Consider the following 19,107-nt stretch of genomic DNA (forward strand, 5'->3'; position numbering starts at 1 on the left):
AGGAATGACGCAATGACTCATATTTAATGACACAGAGACACAACACAAATTAGTATTAAAACATACACAAAACGAAGGAAAAGGAGAGCATAATGGAAATCAACAGGTCAAATGCGTTAGGAGAGCGCGATGTAAAAGATTCTGGGAAAAGAGAACAGGGCTCAGATTCAAACCCAACAGGAAACGGGACAGGGAAATAAGTGACATTTAAACAAAAGAGCGACAGAACAAAAATTCATCGAGAATGAGTAAACTTTCACTATTTCCTTTCACAAAAGTAGGAAAGGGCTATTTTAGAACCTTCTTTTAGCCATTAATTCCATTTTTATTGTCTTCCTCTCTGGTTGCACCGACCTGTGAAAAGACTCAAGGTCAATTTGCTTAGACTTTGATTCTCAGCCTGCAACTTTGGGATCACGTGGGGAACCCACTCCAGTATTCTTGCCTGGAGAATCCCAGAGACGGGGGAGCCTGGTGGGCTGCCTTCTATGGGGTCGCACAGAGTCGGACACGACTGAAGCGACTTAGCAGCAGCAGCAGCAGCAGCAGCAGCAGGGGAACTTGAACCAACACCAGGCCTCCCTCGGGAGGGATTAAATCAGAAAACCTGGGGGAAAACCCGGCAAGAAAATTGTTTTAAAGCTTCCTGCCGGACTCCACCAGGCTGTAGAGCGTAAAAACAAGGTGTGCCCAAGCCCTAAGTCCTGCCCCAAATCGCGAGAAGCAGCAGCAGGTGGGAGCATGTCTCCGCCCCAGAGGGAGGTGCTTGCTCCCTTTGAGATACTCTGGGTGGAGACGCGGCGTGTGCCCTCCCGACCGCTAGGGGGCGAACTGCACGCATTTAGCGCACGTTTTGAGCTCCAGCGCGGGTCACCCGCAGACGTGCGCATGCTCCGGTGTGTCCCGGAGGTCGCTCGCGCGGGTGTTTAACCACGTGTGGTGTAACTTAGGGCATCATGTTGTGAAGACATGGGGGCTGCGGTGGCTCGCGCAGTCAGGAATTTCAACCTAGAGAATCGGGCGGAACGGGAAATCAGCAGAAAGAAGCCTTCCCCCGCTCCCAGGCACCCCTCCACCAAAAACCTCCTGCGAGAGCAGATGAGCAGTAAGTGGTGCTGGGGCGCCTCGGGCCCCGGCGCTCGGTCTCCGGGTGTGGGTTGAGTGGTGGACCTCGGTGCAGTGGTGGGGGTGACCGGGGTCAGCTGCAGTCACCCGGGTCAGCAGAACTCGGGAAGGTGGCGGCACCGGGCTGGTGACATTGAGACTGTCTCCTTGCTCCCGCGGAGTCGGCGGCTCCGCCTGCTTCGTAGTCTTGGAGGTGTCGGCGTCTGCCCTTGCTGACCTCGCCCTCGCCGGCTTTAATACTTTGCAGCATGATACAAGGAATCAAAATCAGAAGGAATCGTATGCAAGAGAACTCTCTAGAGGTCTTCGCAGAACAGTGGAGACCGAACTTGACTAGCATTATGAGTTACATTTAAAACACATCCTATTGAATGTTGATTAAGCAAAAAATGAAGTGAGTGTCTTAAACAGAAAGCAACTCACAAAGATTTAGAAAACGAACTTATGGTTGCCGGGGGAGGTGGGGCCGTGTAAGGGATAGTTAGGGACTTTGGGAAGGTCATGTACACGCTGCTATATTTAAAATGGGTAACCAACAAGGACCTATTGTATAGCACATGGAATTCTGCTCAATATTACGTGCCAGCCTGGATAGGGGGATTTGGGGGAGAATGGATACAAGTATATGTATGGCTTGAGTCCCTTTCCTGTTCACCTGAAAGTACCACAGTATTATTAATCCGCTATACCCCAATACAAAATAAAAATTTTAAAGTTTGGGGGGAAAAAAAGTGACTTTTGTGTTAAGTGTTAGGATCTTATAGGAAATTTTCTTTGGGTCTACGGTTGTAACATTCTTTTTCTTTCTTTAGGCCATCCAGAAATTAAGAGAGAAATTGATAGGAAAGATGACAAACTGCTGTCATTACTAAAAGACGTGTATGTTGATTCCCAAGATCCCGTGTCTTCTTTGCAGGTAATGTGTGTTTTCACTAAGTAAATATATAATATAACTCCTTCGAGCTCCGGGAGAATCACGTAGAGAAGTGTGGCAAATAGTAAAAGAGAGTGAAGGCTCTGGAAATGTAAAAGTGTCAGTGTGCTTCTGAACCAGAATGCAGAGCTTTGGTAAAGTTGAAGCACAGAGGTCTAAGCAAGACACAGATGCCTCTGTTCATTGGATATTTACTGAAATCTAAAAGACTTGTGAAAAAATAAGTAACAGAGTTGTGAAAGTATTAGTTGAATGCACCTCTGTTATTTCAGAATTTATAGGATTTGGTAGGGAACTTCTACCAAATGACAATTGGTCACTTGAATGACATTTGACACCAAGAGAGAGCTTTAATACTATTTCTCTTCCTTAAGTGGTTTGAGGTATGTTCTGATATCAGAACATTTTTTAGTGTTGGTGGGCTTTTTGTTTGTTTGTTTTTTAAGAAAATATTCAGATAGGATTTGTAAAAATACGGAGATCACAGAATAAGCTGGGAGTGGGAACCGGTATGTAAATATCAGGCACAAGTGCTCTGTGTACAGTGATGAACACAGCAGTTCTAGCCCTTGCTCTCACAGTGCTTATAGGGTTGTGAGGGACACAGACATGAAACAAATGAGCAGCCTCAGGTACATAATTGAGGGAGGTACATATCAGAGGGAGCTGTTTGAGACAGAAGGACCAGGGATGGTTTCTGAGGAAGTGGCCTAAACAACGGAGGGGTGTTAGCCAGATGAGTTCATGGGGGCAGGAAGCTTCTAAGCAGGGAAAAGTGTTTGATTAAAGGAGAGGGAAGTGCCAGTGGCCATTCCCTTTTCAGTCTAAAATTCTCCAATGTCTTTCTCTGTAGATAGGCAATAAACTGCACAGATATGTTAATAGTTATTAGTATAATTTTAAGTAGGGAAGAGAAAACGCATGTAAAATAAGGTTTGTAACTTGTTACAACAACAATTACAGGATTCGGTTATCAGATGTTCACACACACACACAAATATATAGAGGTTGATGTTTGTGTTCTTTATATTTAGACAGGTGTTGGATAATACTTCGGTATTGTTTCTCTCACATGTACTTATTCATTCTAAAATTAACTCTTGGGGAACAAAAACCATCTAATACTTCTTATGTATAAAATATGCTTAGGAGATACACAGTAGTGTTAAAATTTCTTGGAGGGGTATTAGGAAAAAATCTGAAAAGACTCATGGGCAAGTGATAGTAAAGAAAAGGTTGAAGTGCCTATTTATGTTTGTCTCTTTTTCTTTTGGGCAGTTCATAATTTTCTTAATGATTGTGATGTCTTTAGACATCAGTGATGCTGTGGCTATCATATGTCAAATAGTTTATTTTTGTCTGACTTTTTATCTGTTGCTATTCAAAATTTTGTGAAATATATTAGCCTTTTTGTCTTTCATTGTATGGACTCAGTGTAACATAAAGACAGTCTTCTATATTTTCTCAGTACTTTTATGATTATATATTTTAAGTTAAAATATTGACTTGGCATTAAATAAAGTTTTTGGTGAAGGAGAACTTTTCAACTGGATGGTCAGTTGTCTAAATATAATTTATTGAATAACCCAGTCCTTTTCCCACTCATTTAAAATGCTAATACATACACTTATAAGTCTTAATGGATTCATCAGTTCTATTTATTTTTCTATGTCTACACTAGAATTATTCTATTTTAATTAATAAAACTTTGTAAAGTATCTTGATAACCTGTTATGATCGTCTTTCTTTCTTTTCAGAAGTTCTTTGGCTCTTGCCACACATTTTTCACCCTTATGAACAGGTTCTTGAAAAGTCCTATTTTGATTTTGAGTGTAATTGGAATTTATAGATTAATTGAGGAGAATTAACATTTTTGTTTTATTGAGTCTTTGAAGGGTAGAGGGAAGATTGTTACTATGGGATCTCTTTTCTCCCTAAGTTTTTAACTATTTATTGCTAATATGTCACACAAAAAAGTGATTTTTGTATTGCAGGTACCTGCTTTGCTAGGTTATTATTTCTCTTTGTTTTTCAGTTGATTCTTTTATATTTTTCTAAAGATATTCTCATACCATGGGAATGGAATTACAATTTTCTCTCTTTCTAGTGTTTATACTTAATTCTCCTCTTACTATGTCTATTATTCTGTCCTGTTCTTTCCTTGCATAGGGTGCCTGTAATTAATTAAAATAAAGTGATTTGGTCTGATTGAAAAATACTTTTATCACAGGGTGTTTTAATTTGCTAAGAGTTTTTTTTAATTGAAAGAGGATGTTGAATTTATCAGATTTTTCAGTGTCATAATATTAACTTTAGTATTTAATATTAATCAGAAGGGAAAACTGGATAAAAAAAAAGTATATATTAGGTGGTAGGAAGATACAGAACTAGGAAGATAAGGGAGTTTTGGGTTTTTGGAAAGCAAAAAAGTTGTTAGGAGTGTTTCAGGCCAGAGTTACAATATGAAGGTAAGAGAGTGTGTGGTGCCTTTAGAGTTCAATATAGTTAGGTGGCTGAGTGGTAAAGAATCTGTCAGTGCAGGAGCTGCAGGAGACTTGGGTTTATTACCTGGGTGGGGAAGATCCCCTGGAGGAAGGAGGCAGTGGCAACCCACTCCAGTATTCTTGCCTGGGAAGTCCCATGGATAGAGGAGCCTGGTGGGGTTGCACAGAGTTGGACACAACTAAGCCACTGAGAATGCACACACCCACAGTTAGAAGAAAGTATGAGGGATGAATCTGGGTCGATGAAATGGGGTGGGGTGGAAAGTTACTAGGGGCCAAATCATGAAGGTCGTATTTGACTTGCTAAGGAATTTGAGTTTTATCCTGAGGGCAGTTGGAAGTCATTGAAGAGTTTGCTGTGGATGAGTGACTTCAGATTTGCTTCATTCTGAGGGCAGTTTTGAAGGTGGGCTGGGAGGCAGGGAGGGAAAGGCATTTTATCCAGTTAAGAGGAGACCAGGCTTTTGCAGTAGTTCCTGTAAGAGACATTGGCTTGGACAAGGGTAATTAGTGACTGGGAGAGAAGTGAACAGGTTTGAGAGGGACTTAGAAGCATGAGCAGGATTTGGTCATTGATTGGTCGTAATGAGTAAGGAGAGGGAAATGTCAAATATAACATAAGAGAAACTGAGTTTTGAAGTGGGCTATGGGAGGTGTGTGGAGTTGGTCCCTGAGCTAGAGAATATGGGGACAGAATTGTATTTTCAGAGAAAAGGAACAAGTTCAGCTTTAGACAAGTTGATCTTTGAGGTACTTATAGGTTATCAAGTAAAAATGTAGTTAGTCATTTGGGAATTGGGATCTGAAAGTCAGGAGAAAGGTCAAGGTATGAGACCATATTTGAGAGCCATTGATGTGTGGATAATAATAATAAGGGGGTGGTGGGATTGCTTGGGGGGGAATGTGTAGAGTGAGAAGAGGGCCTGGGCCAGAACTTGGGGGCATACTAACATTTACAGGGTAGCTGAAGTGAAATGGACCACAAGGAGGGAACCACTGCAGAGACAGATGGAACACTAGGAGAGGTGGTATGGAAACCAAAGAAAAAAGAGTTGTGCGTATGTGGGAGTGGTCAGCAGTGTTTGCTTAAAAAATATCCTCTGGATTAAGATGTAATCCTCTGGATTTGAGATCGCAAGTACTATTTTTTAAAGCTGAACTGAAAAGAAGGAAACTGGTCATAAAAGAAGAGTTGCTGCTGGTCATAAGAGTGTTTGTAAAAGTTGGTGACTAGGGCACTTTCTTTTTCTTTAATTTATTTATGCACCAGCCAGGGCACTTTCATATTTTTACCAAAAAGCACTAGTGGCAGGGCACGTTTGAAAGGAAAAGTAAAGGGGCAGGGGGCTATAGTTGATGTAGCTGATAGAGGAATGAAATACAGAGCACAAACCCGAGGATTAAGCTTGGTTCAGACAGGTGGAAAGATGGGTGTGGATAGGTGGTTTTATTTATATTTGTTGAGGTCTTAGAGGCATTATTTCATTTCCTCTGAAGAGGCAAGATCTCTAGCAATGTTTGAATTCACTCAAGGTGTTTGGAGGCACATAATATAAATCCGATGCTGTAAAGAGCAATATTGCATAGGAACCTATGCATAGGAATGTTAGGCCCATGAATCAAGACAAATTGGAAGTGATCAAACAGGAGATGGCAAGAGTGAACGCTGACATTTTAGGACTCAGTGAACTAAAATGGACTGGAATGGGTGAATTTTAACTCAGATGACCATTATATCTCCTACTGTGGGCAAGAATCCCTTAGAAGAGATGGAGTGGCCATCATAGTCAACAAAAGAGTCTGAAATGCAGTACTTGGATGCAGTCTCAAAAACGACAGAATGATCTCTGTTCATTTCCAAGGCAGACCTTCAATATCACTGTAATCCAAGTCTGTGTCCCGACCAGTAGTGCTGAAGGAGCTGATGTTGAGCGGTTCTATGAAGACCTACAAGACCTTCTAGAATTAACACCAAAAAAGGATGTCCTCTTCATCATAGGGGACTGGAATGCAAAAGTAGGAACTCATGAAATACCTGGAGTAATAGGCATATTTGGCCTTGGAGTACAGAATGAAGCAGGGCAAAGGCTCATAGAGTTCTGCCAAGAGAATGCACTGGTCGTAACAAACACCCTCTTCCAACAACGCAAGAGAAGACTCTACACATGGACATCACCAGATGGTCAACACCAAAATCAGATTGATTGTATTCTTTGCAGCCAAAGATGGAGAAGCTCTATACAGTTAGCAAAAACAAGACTGGGAGCTGACTGTGGTTCAGATCATGAACTCCTTATTGCCAAATTCACACTTAAATGAAAGGAAGTAGGGAAAATCACTAGACCATTCAGGTATGACCTCAATCAAATCCCTAACGATTATACAGTGGAAATGAGAAGTAGATTTAAGAGACTAGATCTGATAGAGTGCCTGATGAACTATGGAGAGAGGTTTGTGATATTGTACAGGAGACAGGGATCAAGACCATCCCCATGGAAAAGAAATGCAAAAAAGCAAAATGGCTGTCTGAGGAGGCCTTACAAATAGCTGAGAAAAGAAGAGAAGCCAAAAGCAAAGCAGAAAAGGAAAGATATACCCATTTGAATGTAGAGTTCCAAAGAATAGCAAGGAGAGATAAGAAAGCCTTCCTCAGTGAAAGTGAAGTCGCTCAGTCATGTCCAACTGTTTGCCACCCCATGCACTGTAGGCCACCAGAAAATAGAGGAAAACAATAGAGTGGGAAAGACTAGAGATCTCTGCAAGAAAATTAGAGTTACGAAGGGAACATCTCAGGCAAAGATGGGCTCGATAAAGGACAGAAGTGGTACGGACCTAATAGAAGCAGAAGATATTAAGAAGAGGTGGGAAGAATACACAGAAGACTTGTACAAAAAAGATCTTCACGACCTGGATAATCACTATGGTGTGATCACTCCCCTACAGCCAGACATCCTGGAATGTGAAGTCAAGTGGGCATTAGGAAGCATCACTATGAACAAAGCTAGTGGAGGTGATGGAATTCTAGTTGAGCTATTTCAAATCCTAAAAGATGCTATGAAAGTGTTGCATTCAATATGCCAGCAAATTTTGGAAAACTCAGCAGTGGCCATAGGACTGGAAAAGGTCAGTTTTCATTCCAATCCCAAAGAAAGGCAATGCCAAAGAATGCTCAAACTACCACGCAGTTGCACTCATCTCACATGCTAGTAAAGTAATGCTCAAAATTCTCCAAGCCAAGCTTCAACAATACGTGAACCATGTACTTCCAGATGTTCAAGCTGGTTTTAGAAAAGGCAGAGGAACCAGAGATCAAATTCCCAACATCTGCTGGATCATCAAAAAAGCAAGAGAGTTCCCGAAAAACATCTATTTCTGCTTTATTGACTATGCCAAAGGCTTTGACTGTGTGGATCACAATAAACTGGAAAATTCTGAAGGAGATGGGAATACCAGACCACCTGACCTGCCTCTTGAGAAAACCTGTATGCAGGTCAGGAAGCCACAGTTAGAACTGGGCTTGGAACAGCAGACTGGTTCCAAATAGGAGAAGGAGTACGTCAAGGCTATATATTGTCACCCTGCTTATTTAACTTCTATGCAGAGTACATCATGAGAAACGCTGGGCTGGAAGAAGCACAAGCTGGAATCAAGATTGCTGGGAGAAATATCAATAACCTCAGATATGCAGATGGTACCACCCTTATGGCAGAAAGTGAAGAACTAAAGAGCCTCTTAATGAAAGGGAAAGAGAAGAGTGAAAAAGTTGGCTTAACGCTCAACATTCAGAAAACTAAGATCATGGCATCCGGTCCCATCACTTCATGGCAAACAGATGGAGAAATGTGGAAACAGTGGTAGACTATTTTGGGGGGCTCAAAAATAATTTCAGATGGTGACTGCAGCCATGAAATTAAAAGACGTTTACTCCTCGGAAGAAAAGTTATGACCTTCCTAGACAGCATGTTAAAAAGCAGAGACATTACTTTGCCAACAAAGGTCCATGTAGTCAAGGATATGGTTTTTCCAGTAGTCGTGTATGGATGTGAGAGTTGGACTGTAAAGAAAGCTGAGTGGGGAAGAATTGATGCTTTTGAACTGTGGTGTTGGAGAAGACTCTTGACAGTTCCTTGGACTGTAAGGAGATCAGTCCTGAATATTCACTGGAAAGACTGTTGTTGAAGCTGAAGCTCCAGTACTTTGGCCACCTGATGCGAAGAGTTGACTCCCTGGAAAAGACCCTGATGCTGGTAAAGATTGAAGGCAGGGGGAGACAGGGATGACTGAGGATGAGATGGTTGGATGGCATCACCGATTTAATGTACATGAGTTTGAGTAAACTCCGGGAGGTGGTGACGGGCAGGGAGGCTTAGTGTGCTGCAGTCCGTGGAGTTGCAGAGTTGGACACAACTGAGCGATTGAACTGAATATGAATACAAAACTAGGAAAAAGAATGAAGATTGTCAGGTAAGCTGTTAGAGCAGCATCAGGATTCTGCCCTTCTAAAGCAGTTTATTTTTTCCAACCAACTTGTTATTCTTTTAATATATATGAAATAATGTGGTGAGTGGATGGTATCTATTTGATTGATTTCTAATGATTGAACTATGGTTGTGAAATGGTGATATGGCAAAAGCGCCATGAAACTAAGACTCATCATAAAGAGAAAATGTAGTTTGGAGAAGCATGGGTAATATTTGTTTGAAGAAGAAAAATAGAGATTCAAGGCACGAAAGTAGATGTCAAATCTTTGCGCTCATCCTAAAAGCCTGTTTTTTGGTTTTTGTCTTTTTTTTACTAGGGAAAGGATGCCGCAACACGTCAGAAGCCTAAGGAGTTCAGGTTGGCGAAAGACCATCAGTTTGACATGATGAACGTTAAGAACATTCCCAAAGGCAAAATTTCCATTGTAGAGGCATTGACACTTCTCAATAATCATAAGCTTTATCCAGACACATGGACTGCTAAGAAAATAGCTGAAGAATACCATCTAGAACAGCAAGATGTAAATTCCCTTCTCAAGTATTTTGTGACTTTTGAAGTCAAAGTCTTCCCCCCTGAAGGCAAGAAAGCAATAGAATCAAAATGAAGAGAATCTTGACAGGACTTTTCCTGTCCTCATCCCTATGTCTTGTTTATTTTCTTCATTTGTAGCATGTTAAATTATATAAATTATCAATTGTGTTGAGCTACCTCCTTGTGAGAGCTTGCTATTTATGAACTCTTTTGAATTTTCAGGATGGCTGATAGGATTGACTTTTTCTCTCTTTTAAATTTTGGTTTCGTTTGTGTTCTTATGTAATATAAGCATGACTAATCAGCACATGTATAAATTTACTGTAAATAAAAGTTACTGTATCTTAAGCAAATCAATCATCAGCTTTTAAATTGGTCATGTAACCTCTTGGGAAATATCCTGAATCCTTTAACATTCAGAGCTTCATCTTCCAGTGTAGGTGGCTGGTTTATTCTTCCTGTGAAATAGTGAAAGGAAGAGTTTTCCTGACTTTTAAGACTGTGAATTTTTTTTTTGTTGAGGAAAGGGACGCTTCACATTGAAGTCCAATAACGGTGTTTCCTGAATAATGGCAAACAGGAGACTGGATACAAAACAGTAGAAAATATATTTTTATTACTGTTCCAGGGGAAAAGAACTAGTGGAGCCTTACTTCGTTTTGAATGAATTTTACATATAAAATAACTTTTTAAAAATACAAGCAAGAATTGGTGTTTATAAAATTTTGTCAGCCTCTGCTTTGACAACTAAACAGGTAAGTCCAAAAGCTTTCAGAGAGGCAGGCAGTAGAAACTCTGAAAAAAAAAAAAAGTTTTCTGTGGACTTAATGTATAAGTACAAGATAATTTTAAAGCATAGTTAAAGAACATGGTAAATTGAATCTGGTGATCAAATACATGTGTTTTTTTTCCGATTTAAATACTGGCTGAAAAAAGAGATAAAAAATTACAAGTAGAAATAAAACGTGTGATCACTGGAAAAGACTTGGAAAATTGCTGTCTCAATCATTTAACAAACTTAGGAGCACAGCGTGAGCCAGTACTAGGGTCTTCAGCAAGATTGTATAAGTTTGGCTCTGTCATATTACTACCTCTGGGAGTTTAGGTAGATTGCATAACCTCTTTGAGATTGTTTCCTCTGTAAAATGAATATAATGCTGCTTTATTAAGTCAAAAGGTTACTGCGAAGATGCATAATAACTACAAAGGATGGAACAAATTCGACTTGAATTTTTGCAGTTGAGATGAGAAGCCTGAGGAAGTTTCCTGACCTATTTAAGATTATTCTGTAGTTTATGACATAGTCAGGCCCAGAATTTAGGATTTTAAAGTCCTAGTGGTATATTTTTTCTGTAAGCTGTGGGAATACTCAGAATGTGGTAAGAAAAATTTCAAGTTATCAGTGTTTTTCTGAGGGAAGACAGGCATCCCCTTCTTCCCAGGGATTTCCCCTGGAAATAATACGGAAGGTGCTGAGGAATTAAGCATGATGATGGAATGAGGCCTTTGTAATGCTGAGAAGAGAAGAACTGATGGAGATGGGAGAATTTTAAGCTGTGTTTAGATGCAGTTTCATTATGTGAATAAACTATAACTAGACCATATTTGTTTCAAAACTTTTTTTTAAGAAAACAAGAATTCTGTCTTTAAAATTGTGTTTTAAAACTCTGGTAAATCATCAAAACTGTTTTTCTATACCAAATAAAGGTCAATACCTGGACTTCAATCATGGTAATGCTATTTCTGAGCCATCTTCACTATTCAGGTCTACACTGTGGATAGGTAGCTGTAAATATGGCTGTGGTTATGTAGTGTCACATGATAAAGTCCTTCCCATATCATTGATTAGCCTATTACTGCTTTGTATTATGTGTAGGAGAGAGTTGGGTAGTAGTGGTGTCACAGATGGCATGGAGTTGAGATTCAGAAAATCTGGATGGAGATCTCAGCATCACCTCTAGCCACGTGATGTTGGCAGTGTCCTCAATTGTAAAACAGGTAATAATTGCTAGCATCTTTAAAGCAATTACTATACTAGGCATTGATCTAGGTGCTTTACATGTATTAACTTGCTTAATATTTGCCATTGGTAGGAGGATAAGTACTATTACTATATTTTAAAAGGAAAATTGAAGTACAGGGATCTATAAAAGATGGCCTAACAAATGTTGGAACCCAGATTAAATTCTAATAAGTTATTTTCAAAACCTTGTGCCCCTGACCGCAGCACTACCTTCGTTGTTTCTCTGTGGGATTATAAAATTAAGTGTGATGGCATGCAAGGTGCCTGGGCTGTGTGAAGCCAGGACTACTCAGTGCCCTGAGTATGAGAATCTTCTCTGGACCTCTGGAAAAATACACATCTGGGCCTTCTCTGCTGTGGTAGACTGCTTTAGTAAGGCTGAGCGACTTTGTTGATAAGCTCTGGATCAGGGATGTTTTAAAAATACTTAATGACCAGTGTGCTGCACTGACCGTCTGTGCATTTTAAATGTCAACATTGTCTGGGTCTAAAATTTCCTATGAAAGAAGAAAAGGGATAGGAGGGTAATTTTATTGGGCATGAAAAAGGAAGAAGGGAATAATTCCTGGAGGTTTGTGGTTAGCAGGGTTAGGGGAAGACACAGGGAGGTCAATCATTGGGTGAACAGAACTGGGATTCAGGAAGCTGATACAGAAAAGCTGCCCAGCTGGGCGGATTTGGCAAAGTTCTGCCATAAATAGGGTCACCGTATAATTTATTGCTCAAACTGAGACCCTCGAGAGTGAAGAGGGCACCAGTTACATTAGGACAATAGGCATAAACTGGAACGTCTTGGACAAGCTAGGAGATACGGTGAAAAGGCATGAATGGAGAGCTTGGCCACCTGTGATCTGGCTGCAATCCATTTAGCTCCACATGGTCAACATTTAGTACCTCACCATTAGCCAATCAGGAGTGGCTCCTGTCTGTGCCAGAAGGCTTTTCTTGGTCCCAACTAATGCTTATGCACGGATATCCCCTCCTCCATATCTACCCGGTGCTCTAAATAATCCCAAGGAAAGTGGGGTGGGTGGGGCCCTGGAGGTTTAGGTTAGTATGATGACGCTTCTGTACTCATCCCTACAGGGACTGAACTGAAGTGGCACAAAGTGCCCTGAATTGAGGCTGAGCTTAAAGACGGCTTATTGGGTACAAGCTGAAAATATATAAGAAATGAACACAAAGGATTAAAATGATTTTATTCACCTCAAATAGCCATGACTCATTATATAGCTCATCACTTTAAAGCTACTCTAGCTTACTTGTCTTGATAGACCATTAAATCTTTTGAGAGGACTATCCGTTTGTTGATCTGGCTACTCCATTTCTTCTGCTTTAGGAATTTTATAATAGAACTGAGTTACTTGTTAGGAGAAATGGTGAAATAACAGAAGCTCTTAGATCTAAGTCCATATGTAAAAACTCAAAGCTTACCTTCAGCGCATTTCGGTGACTCATTCTGTGGCTTTTCTTTGCTGTTGTCTGCACTCCGACAATAGAACTGTGTTTTGGGAAGAACTGTAGGAGTTAGAAGAACAGACTCCTGAGCAGAGAAGAGGTTCTATAAGTTTTAATGTATTAATGTTGTGAAGTACATAGCAGGTAACATCCAAATTGATTCTTCCTTACTTCCTGTGAGTAAAAAGGCCATGGGTAGGTTACTATAAAGATGAATAATTTGGAGATAAGAATTCAGTCAAAATGAGATAAGCTAGTACTTGGATGTTGAGAAGTAATTCCTGAGATGAGAGGAAATAGCAGTGTGGTCTTGAGGAGCAGAAAGATTTCTTGGTTATTTGAGAGAATATAACCTTTGGAAAGGTGCGTTTTTAAAGAAGAGAGCTGCAACAAGGCAACGTCAATGACAATGAACTCTGCTTCTGGTTCCAAGGGAAATAAAAGTATTTACGCATAGGTTACTGACATTCACATCTGGAAACAGTGGGGCTACTGAGGGAAAAAATAAGTAGTAGTTGATTCATTTGTAAAATAAGCCTCAGGCCTTTTTCTTTTTTTCCAAAGAATAAGTAATGATTAAATTTAATACATGTATGTTTTGTCATAAAAATTCCACTTAGAATGATTTTGAGCAAATGTGCTATTTTAGTATACTTTATGTATGGGAAATATAGCCAGGTTTTTCTTTAAATGCCTTCCTGCATTTCTAGGAAGGTATAATAATGCAAATAAATTAATAATTTAAATGAAATATGTAATGATTATTTTATTTAGTAAATATAGTTTCAATTTTCAGTGATGCTTATTACACAATACTATGTTTTTCTGTAAGATTTAAATTGTAGTTTCCTTTTACCTTGCTTTTTTCAATATATGGCATATGGTTCATGTAAATTTTTATGAATTGGTGAGTATGTAAACAGAAGCTGCTTTTTAATTATTCAATTAAGAAACAGTACAAATGGGCTATATTTGTACTATGTTACTATATATTATATTACTTAAATTTAATATTACCTTATATTTACTTTAATATTTAATATTATTTTATTTATTTTAATATTAAATTTAATATTGCTTCTGTATTACTTAAATTACTATTACTGTGGGGAAACTCCTGCATAGAATATTCAACTCTTATGAACTCTGTGCTTCAGGCTATTATCTATTTGTTATACAATCATTTCTATTTCAGCCTTCCTGTCCCTAGTGTTGGTCCACACTGATGCTTTTGGTTCAGATAAGGTACTTAGAAATGAAAAAACACTTAAATCACAATGTCACCAAAGCAAATGAGCACCTTTTCTTCTCTTTGGTTATTCTTGTTACATCTTTTCCTTTTGTTGCTGACCATGGTGCTTCAGGAGGAATAACAAAAGATAAGATAAAAGATTTTAAGAGATTCTAAAGCCTTTAAAACAGCATCCTTAATGAGATCTTTATTTAATATTTAGGTTGCACATTCTATTTTTTAAAGGACCCACTTTTAGGTAGGTCAAATGGGTGACCCACTTCTGAATGTAGATATAAGATTAATAGCATGATTTTTAAAAAAACTTTGCTTGCTCAAGTAATTTATTAAGGTGAGAGAAGACAAACATTTCACCTTTGCTTCATAGTGTTGAATAGAGAAGTGGCTTTTCGTATCATTTCCTCAAATCAGTAATATTGCTGATTATTTATTTGTTTATTCATCACCACAAATATTTAGTTTTCTATTTAACTGTGTGCCAGGCACTGTTCGAGAAGCTAGGAACACAGGGAAGATAACCTCATGGAGCTTACGGTTTTACGATGTTAGCTGCTCTTTCAGTTATCTATAGCTCTACAACAAATCATCTCAAAATCTAGCAGCGTAGGGACTTCCGTCACGGTCCAGTGGCTGAGACTCCAGGCTCCCAATGCAGGGGGCCTGAGTTCAATACCTGGTCAGGGAACTAGATTCTGTATGCCACAACTAAGAGTTCATATGCCAGAACTAAAGATTCCACATTCCTCAATGAATATTCCATGTGCTGCAACCAAGACCTAGCACAGGCAAATAAATGACTATATTAAAAAACTAACAGCTTAAAAAAACCCAAACAATTGCTTATTATCTTCCAGGGTTTTGCAGATTGTTGGAGCTCAGCTGGGCAGTTGTCCCTTGTGATCTCTCGTGTAATTACAGTGGGAACTGGTGTCATCTGAAGGCTGACCTGGGCGAAACGTCCAAGGTGGCCCACACACATGGCAGGCAGCTGTTGCTGGTTGTTGACTGAGAATTCAGCTAAGACTGGATCAGCACATCTGTAGGCAAGCTCTCTATGTGGCATGGGCTTCTTATAGCATGGTGACTGACTGGGTTCCAAAAGCAAATATTACAGCACAAAGAAAGAATTGTCAGAAACTGTCAGAGCATCACTTCTTTTGTGAGTGCAGTCACAGAGCATGGGTAGGGAACATGGGTAAGGATTCAGGGGTAGGGAGCACTGGCCATACCTCCCAATGGGAGAGTGTCAAAGAATTTGTTGTCATCTTTGCCCTTTGCAGTGCATCATATCTGGAAGTGCATACTGTCAGTTTGTCATTTGGATGATGTTAACTTTGACAGCTTGGTTAAGGTGGTATCTGCCATATTTTGTCTGTAAAATTACTATTTTTTCCCTTGTAATTAATAAGTTATTGATAAGGAAAGGGAATGAGAGCTACTTGAAGTATTCTCTATTTTGATCTGGGTGGACATTGCATTAGTATATACCTATGTACAAAAACATCAAGGTCAAGCCATTCATTTCAAAATAAAGCATTTTACATACTTCAGTGTAATATGCTTAATATTTCAGTAAAAACGAAAAGTCTTAAATCTTCATCTATATATGTTGCCTGGTTGTACTTTGGTTGATTTGACAATGATTTCACTAGTCTCCCATACAAAGACCCAAACACTCAGACCTCTCTTGACTGTGCTTTAATTCAGCCCTGCCTGAAGCTTCCAACCTCCATCATGACTATAATTCATTTTCCAACTGACACCCAGACTCATTTTTCTTAAAAAATGCAAATGTGAGACTGTTGTTCCCCTGCTTTAAATTCATTTCATCACCCCTAGGATAAAATGCAAGTTCCTTGAATTTTAAGAAGCTCCATGCCTGCTTAATCTCTCTAAACTCATTTCTCATGACTTTTGGTGTGAACACAGTCTTCTGTACTCAATTTCCTACTGAGGTACTGTTTGTCTATGACCTAAAAGGCAAAATAACACTTCAGTGGTTTATTGAATGGTAAATCAGTCACTTCCGTTTGATAAATATTACTTGAGTGTTAATTGGGTGCAAGTCTCTGACATAGGTAGAGGTAAGAGTTATGACAAGGAATGAATGAAGTCCTTGCTTCCTGTTGGAATAAGAGAAGTGTACAAATCCCTCTCACTATAGGGCAGAATTTAATAAATGCCCTAATAATTATAAATAAAATGCAATGGGAATTCATAGGAGGAAGAGATGAGAACCCTGCTGAGCAAGGTTTCTTTGTCTTAATGCTACTGTCTCAAGGAAAATGAAGGGGAAAATCATATAAAAGTAATCAGCTAGTCAAAAAAATTAAGGTTCCAGAGAGCCCAGTCCATTGATGTGGGTGGTAGATTTGGTGGCTGTGCAAACAGGAGGTCTTTCACTCCCTGTAACATACTTTCACATTTCTTGAGAGGTTATTGAAAGCATGTGCCTTTTGTGTGGTTTCTATTTCCTTATGCTGGCAGTTACTGTTTCCATTTTTATTTTCTCCTTGCAGAACACTGCTGTGGCCGATGCAGTGCAGGCTCACCCTCTGCAGTGCTCACTAGAGGGCTTTTGTGCCGAGTGGGCTGTTGTGAGAAGGATTATTTTAATGTTTATGAAGAAGATATGACCTCTCAGATCTTCACATTTCATTAGATTCCTAGTGTTCCTTCTACTCAGTTCAGTTCAGTTCAGTTCAGTCACTCAGTCACGTCCAACTCTTTGTGACCCCATGAACTACACAGCACACCAGGCCTCCCTGTCCATCACCAATTCCCAGAATCTACCCAAATCCATGTCCACTGAGTCGATGATGCCATCCAACCATCTCACCTCTGTCGTCCCCTTCTCCTCCTGCCCTCAATCTTTCCCAGCATCAGTGTCTCTTCAAATGAGTCAGCTCTTTTGAGCTGACCGCATCAAGTGACCAAAGTATTGGAGTTTCAGCTTCAACATCAGTCCTTCCAATGAACACCCAGGACTGATCTCCTTTAGGATGGACTGGTTGGATCTTCTTGCAGTCCAAGGGACTCTCAAGAGTCTTCTCCAATCCCACAGTTCAAAAGCATCAATTCTTCCCCGCTCAGCTTTCTTTATAGTCCAACTCTCACATCCATACATGACCACTGGAAAAACCATAGCCTTGACTACATGGACCTTTGTTGGCAATGTAATGTCTCTGCTTTTTAATATGCTCTCTAGGTTGGTCAAAACTTTCCTTCCAAAGAGTGAGTGTCTTTAAATTTCATGGCTGCAATCACCATCTGCAGTGATTTTGGAGCCCAGAAAAATAGTTTCCACTGTTTCCCCATCTATCTGCCATGAAGTGATGGGACCAGATGCCATGATCTTCGTTTTCTGAATGTTGAGCTTTAAGCCAACTTTTTCACTCTCCTCTTTCACTTTCATCAAGAGGCTTTTTTTAGTTCCTCTTCACTTTCTGCCATAAGAGTGGTGTCATCTGCATATCTGAAGTTATTGATATTTCTTCCGGCAATCTTGATTCCAGCTTGTGCTTCTTCCAGCTCAGCATTTCTCATGATGTACTCTGCATATAAGTTAAATAAGTAGGGTGACAATATTCAGCCTTGATGTACTCCTTTTCCTATTTGGAACCAGTCTGTTGTTCCATGTCCAGTTCTAACTGTTGCTTCCTGACCTGCATACAGTATTTATGTATATTGGAATGCTTTGATTATATAGCTGCTATAGAAGAACCAACTGTATTCATTTTCTAGGGTTGTCATATACCACACACTTGGTGGCTGAAACAAACACACCTTTCTCCTAGTTCTAGATTCTAGAAGTCTGGGAGCAAAGTGTTGTCATGGCCGTTTCTCCTGAGGCCTGTCTGCTTGGCTTGAAGGGAGCCATCCTCTCCCCGTGTCTTCACAAGGTTTTTCCTCTGTGCCTCTCTGTGTCCTGATTGCCTCTTATAGGAACATCAGTCTCATTGGATTAGGGCCCACTCTGAATGGCCCTGTCTTAATGGCTCAGCAGTAAAGAATCTGCCTGTTGTGTAGGAGATGTGAGTTCGATCCCTGGGTCGGGAAGATTCTCTGGAGGAGGAAACGGCAACCCACTCTTGTATTCTTGCCTGGAGAATCCATGGACAGAGGAGCCAAGTGGTCTACAGTCCATGGGGCTTGCAAGAGTCAGACACAACCTAGTGACTAAGCTACCACTACAACCACCACTACACCAAATACAGTCACATTCGGAGGTATTTGGTGTTAGGACTTCAACAAATGAAGTTTGAGGAAACATAATTTAACCAGTAACAGCAACCTATGTCAGATTTTAGTTGCATATAATTGTTTTTTAAGGACATAATTCAATCTTGGTGTATTTTGCATTGCATAAAGATCAAATTGGTTTATGCAGCAGTTTAGAATGCACATTTCTATTAATGATAGTGGGAATTTCAGTCCATTGAAGCATCCTATTGCATTGGATGGTATTTTAGCCAGAATTGGGTCCATTGCCTTCATTTTGCAGGTTCACTGTTTAAAGTCAAACAATTCAAAGCAGAGTCTAGGAATTCAGGGTCCTGGTTCCCCAATTCACCATGCAGTATTGGACCTACATTGTAATATTACTTAGTTTCCTAAAGGTGATCTGGAGACACTGTAAGAGTCTCTATTGTCATCAGAAATAAAATTAGTAATAGTTCTAGTTTTAGGCTTAAGGCATTTAATTGCATTCTAGTGCTTTGAAAATATTTACACTCTGTATGGAATACCCTTGTTAATTGTTCATAAGTGAACTAGAGGTTATTTAGCATATTAGCAA

At 39.8% G+C, this 19,107-nt stretch overlaps 1 protein-coding gene across 1 annotated transcript; it reads left to right on the forward strand.

The window, feature by feature from the left end:
- NDUFAF4 (NADH:ubiquinone oxidoreductase complex assembly factor 4) lies at positions 870-11,302 on the forward strand. Its single transcript, XM_005684661.3, has 3 exons — positions 870-1,105; positions 1,938-2,041; positions 9,362-11,302. The coding sequence occupies exons 1-3, from the start codon at positions 970-972 to the stop codon at positions 9,647-9,649; spliced, it is 528 nt and encodes a 175-aa protein (XP_005684718.2). The 5' UTR covers positions 870-969; the 3' UTR covers positions 9,650-11,302.

Source organism: Capra hircus, chromosome 9 (assembly GCF_001704415.2).
Source record: "Capra hircus breed San Clemente chromosome 9, ASM170441v1, whole genome shotgun sequence".
Lineage (NCBI taxonomy): Eukaryota > Metazoa > Chordata > Mammalia > Artiodactyla > Bovidae > Capra > Capra hircus.

Excerpts from the sequence above, each read along its gene's own strand:
- NDUFAF4 (XM_005684661.3), top strand. The coding sequence starts at position 970 with ATGGGGGCTGCGGTGGCTCGCGCAGTCAGGAATTTCAACCTAGAGAAT. Across the intron at positions 1,106-1,937 it reads CCTGCGAGAGCAGATGAGCA|GCCATCCAGAAATTAAGAGA; the intron begins GTAAGTGGTGCT and ends TTCTTTCTTTAG. Across the intron at positions 2,042-9,361 it reads ATCCCGTGTCTTCTTTGCAG|GGAAAGGATGCCGCAACACG; the intron begins GTAATGTGTGTT and ends TTTTTTTACTAG.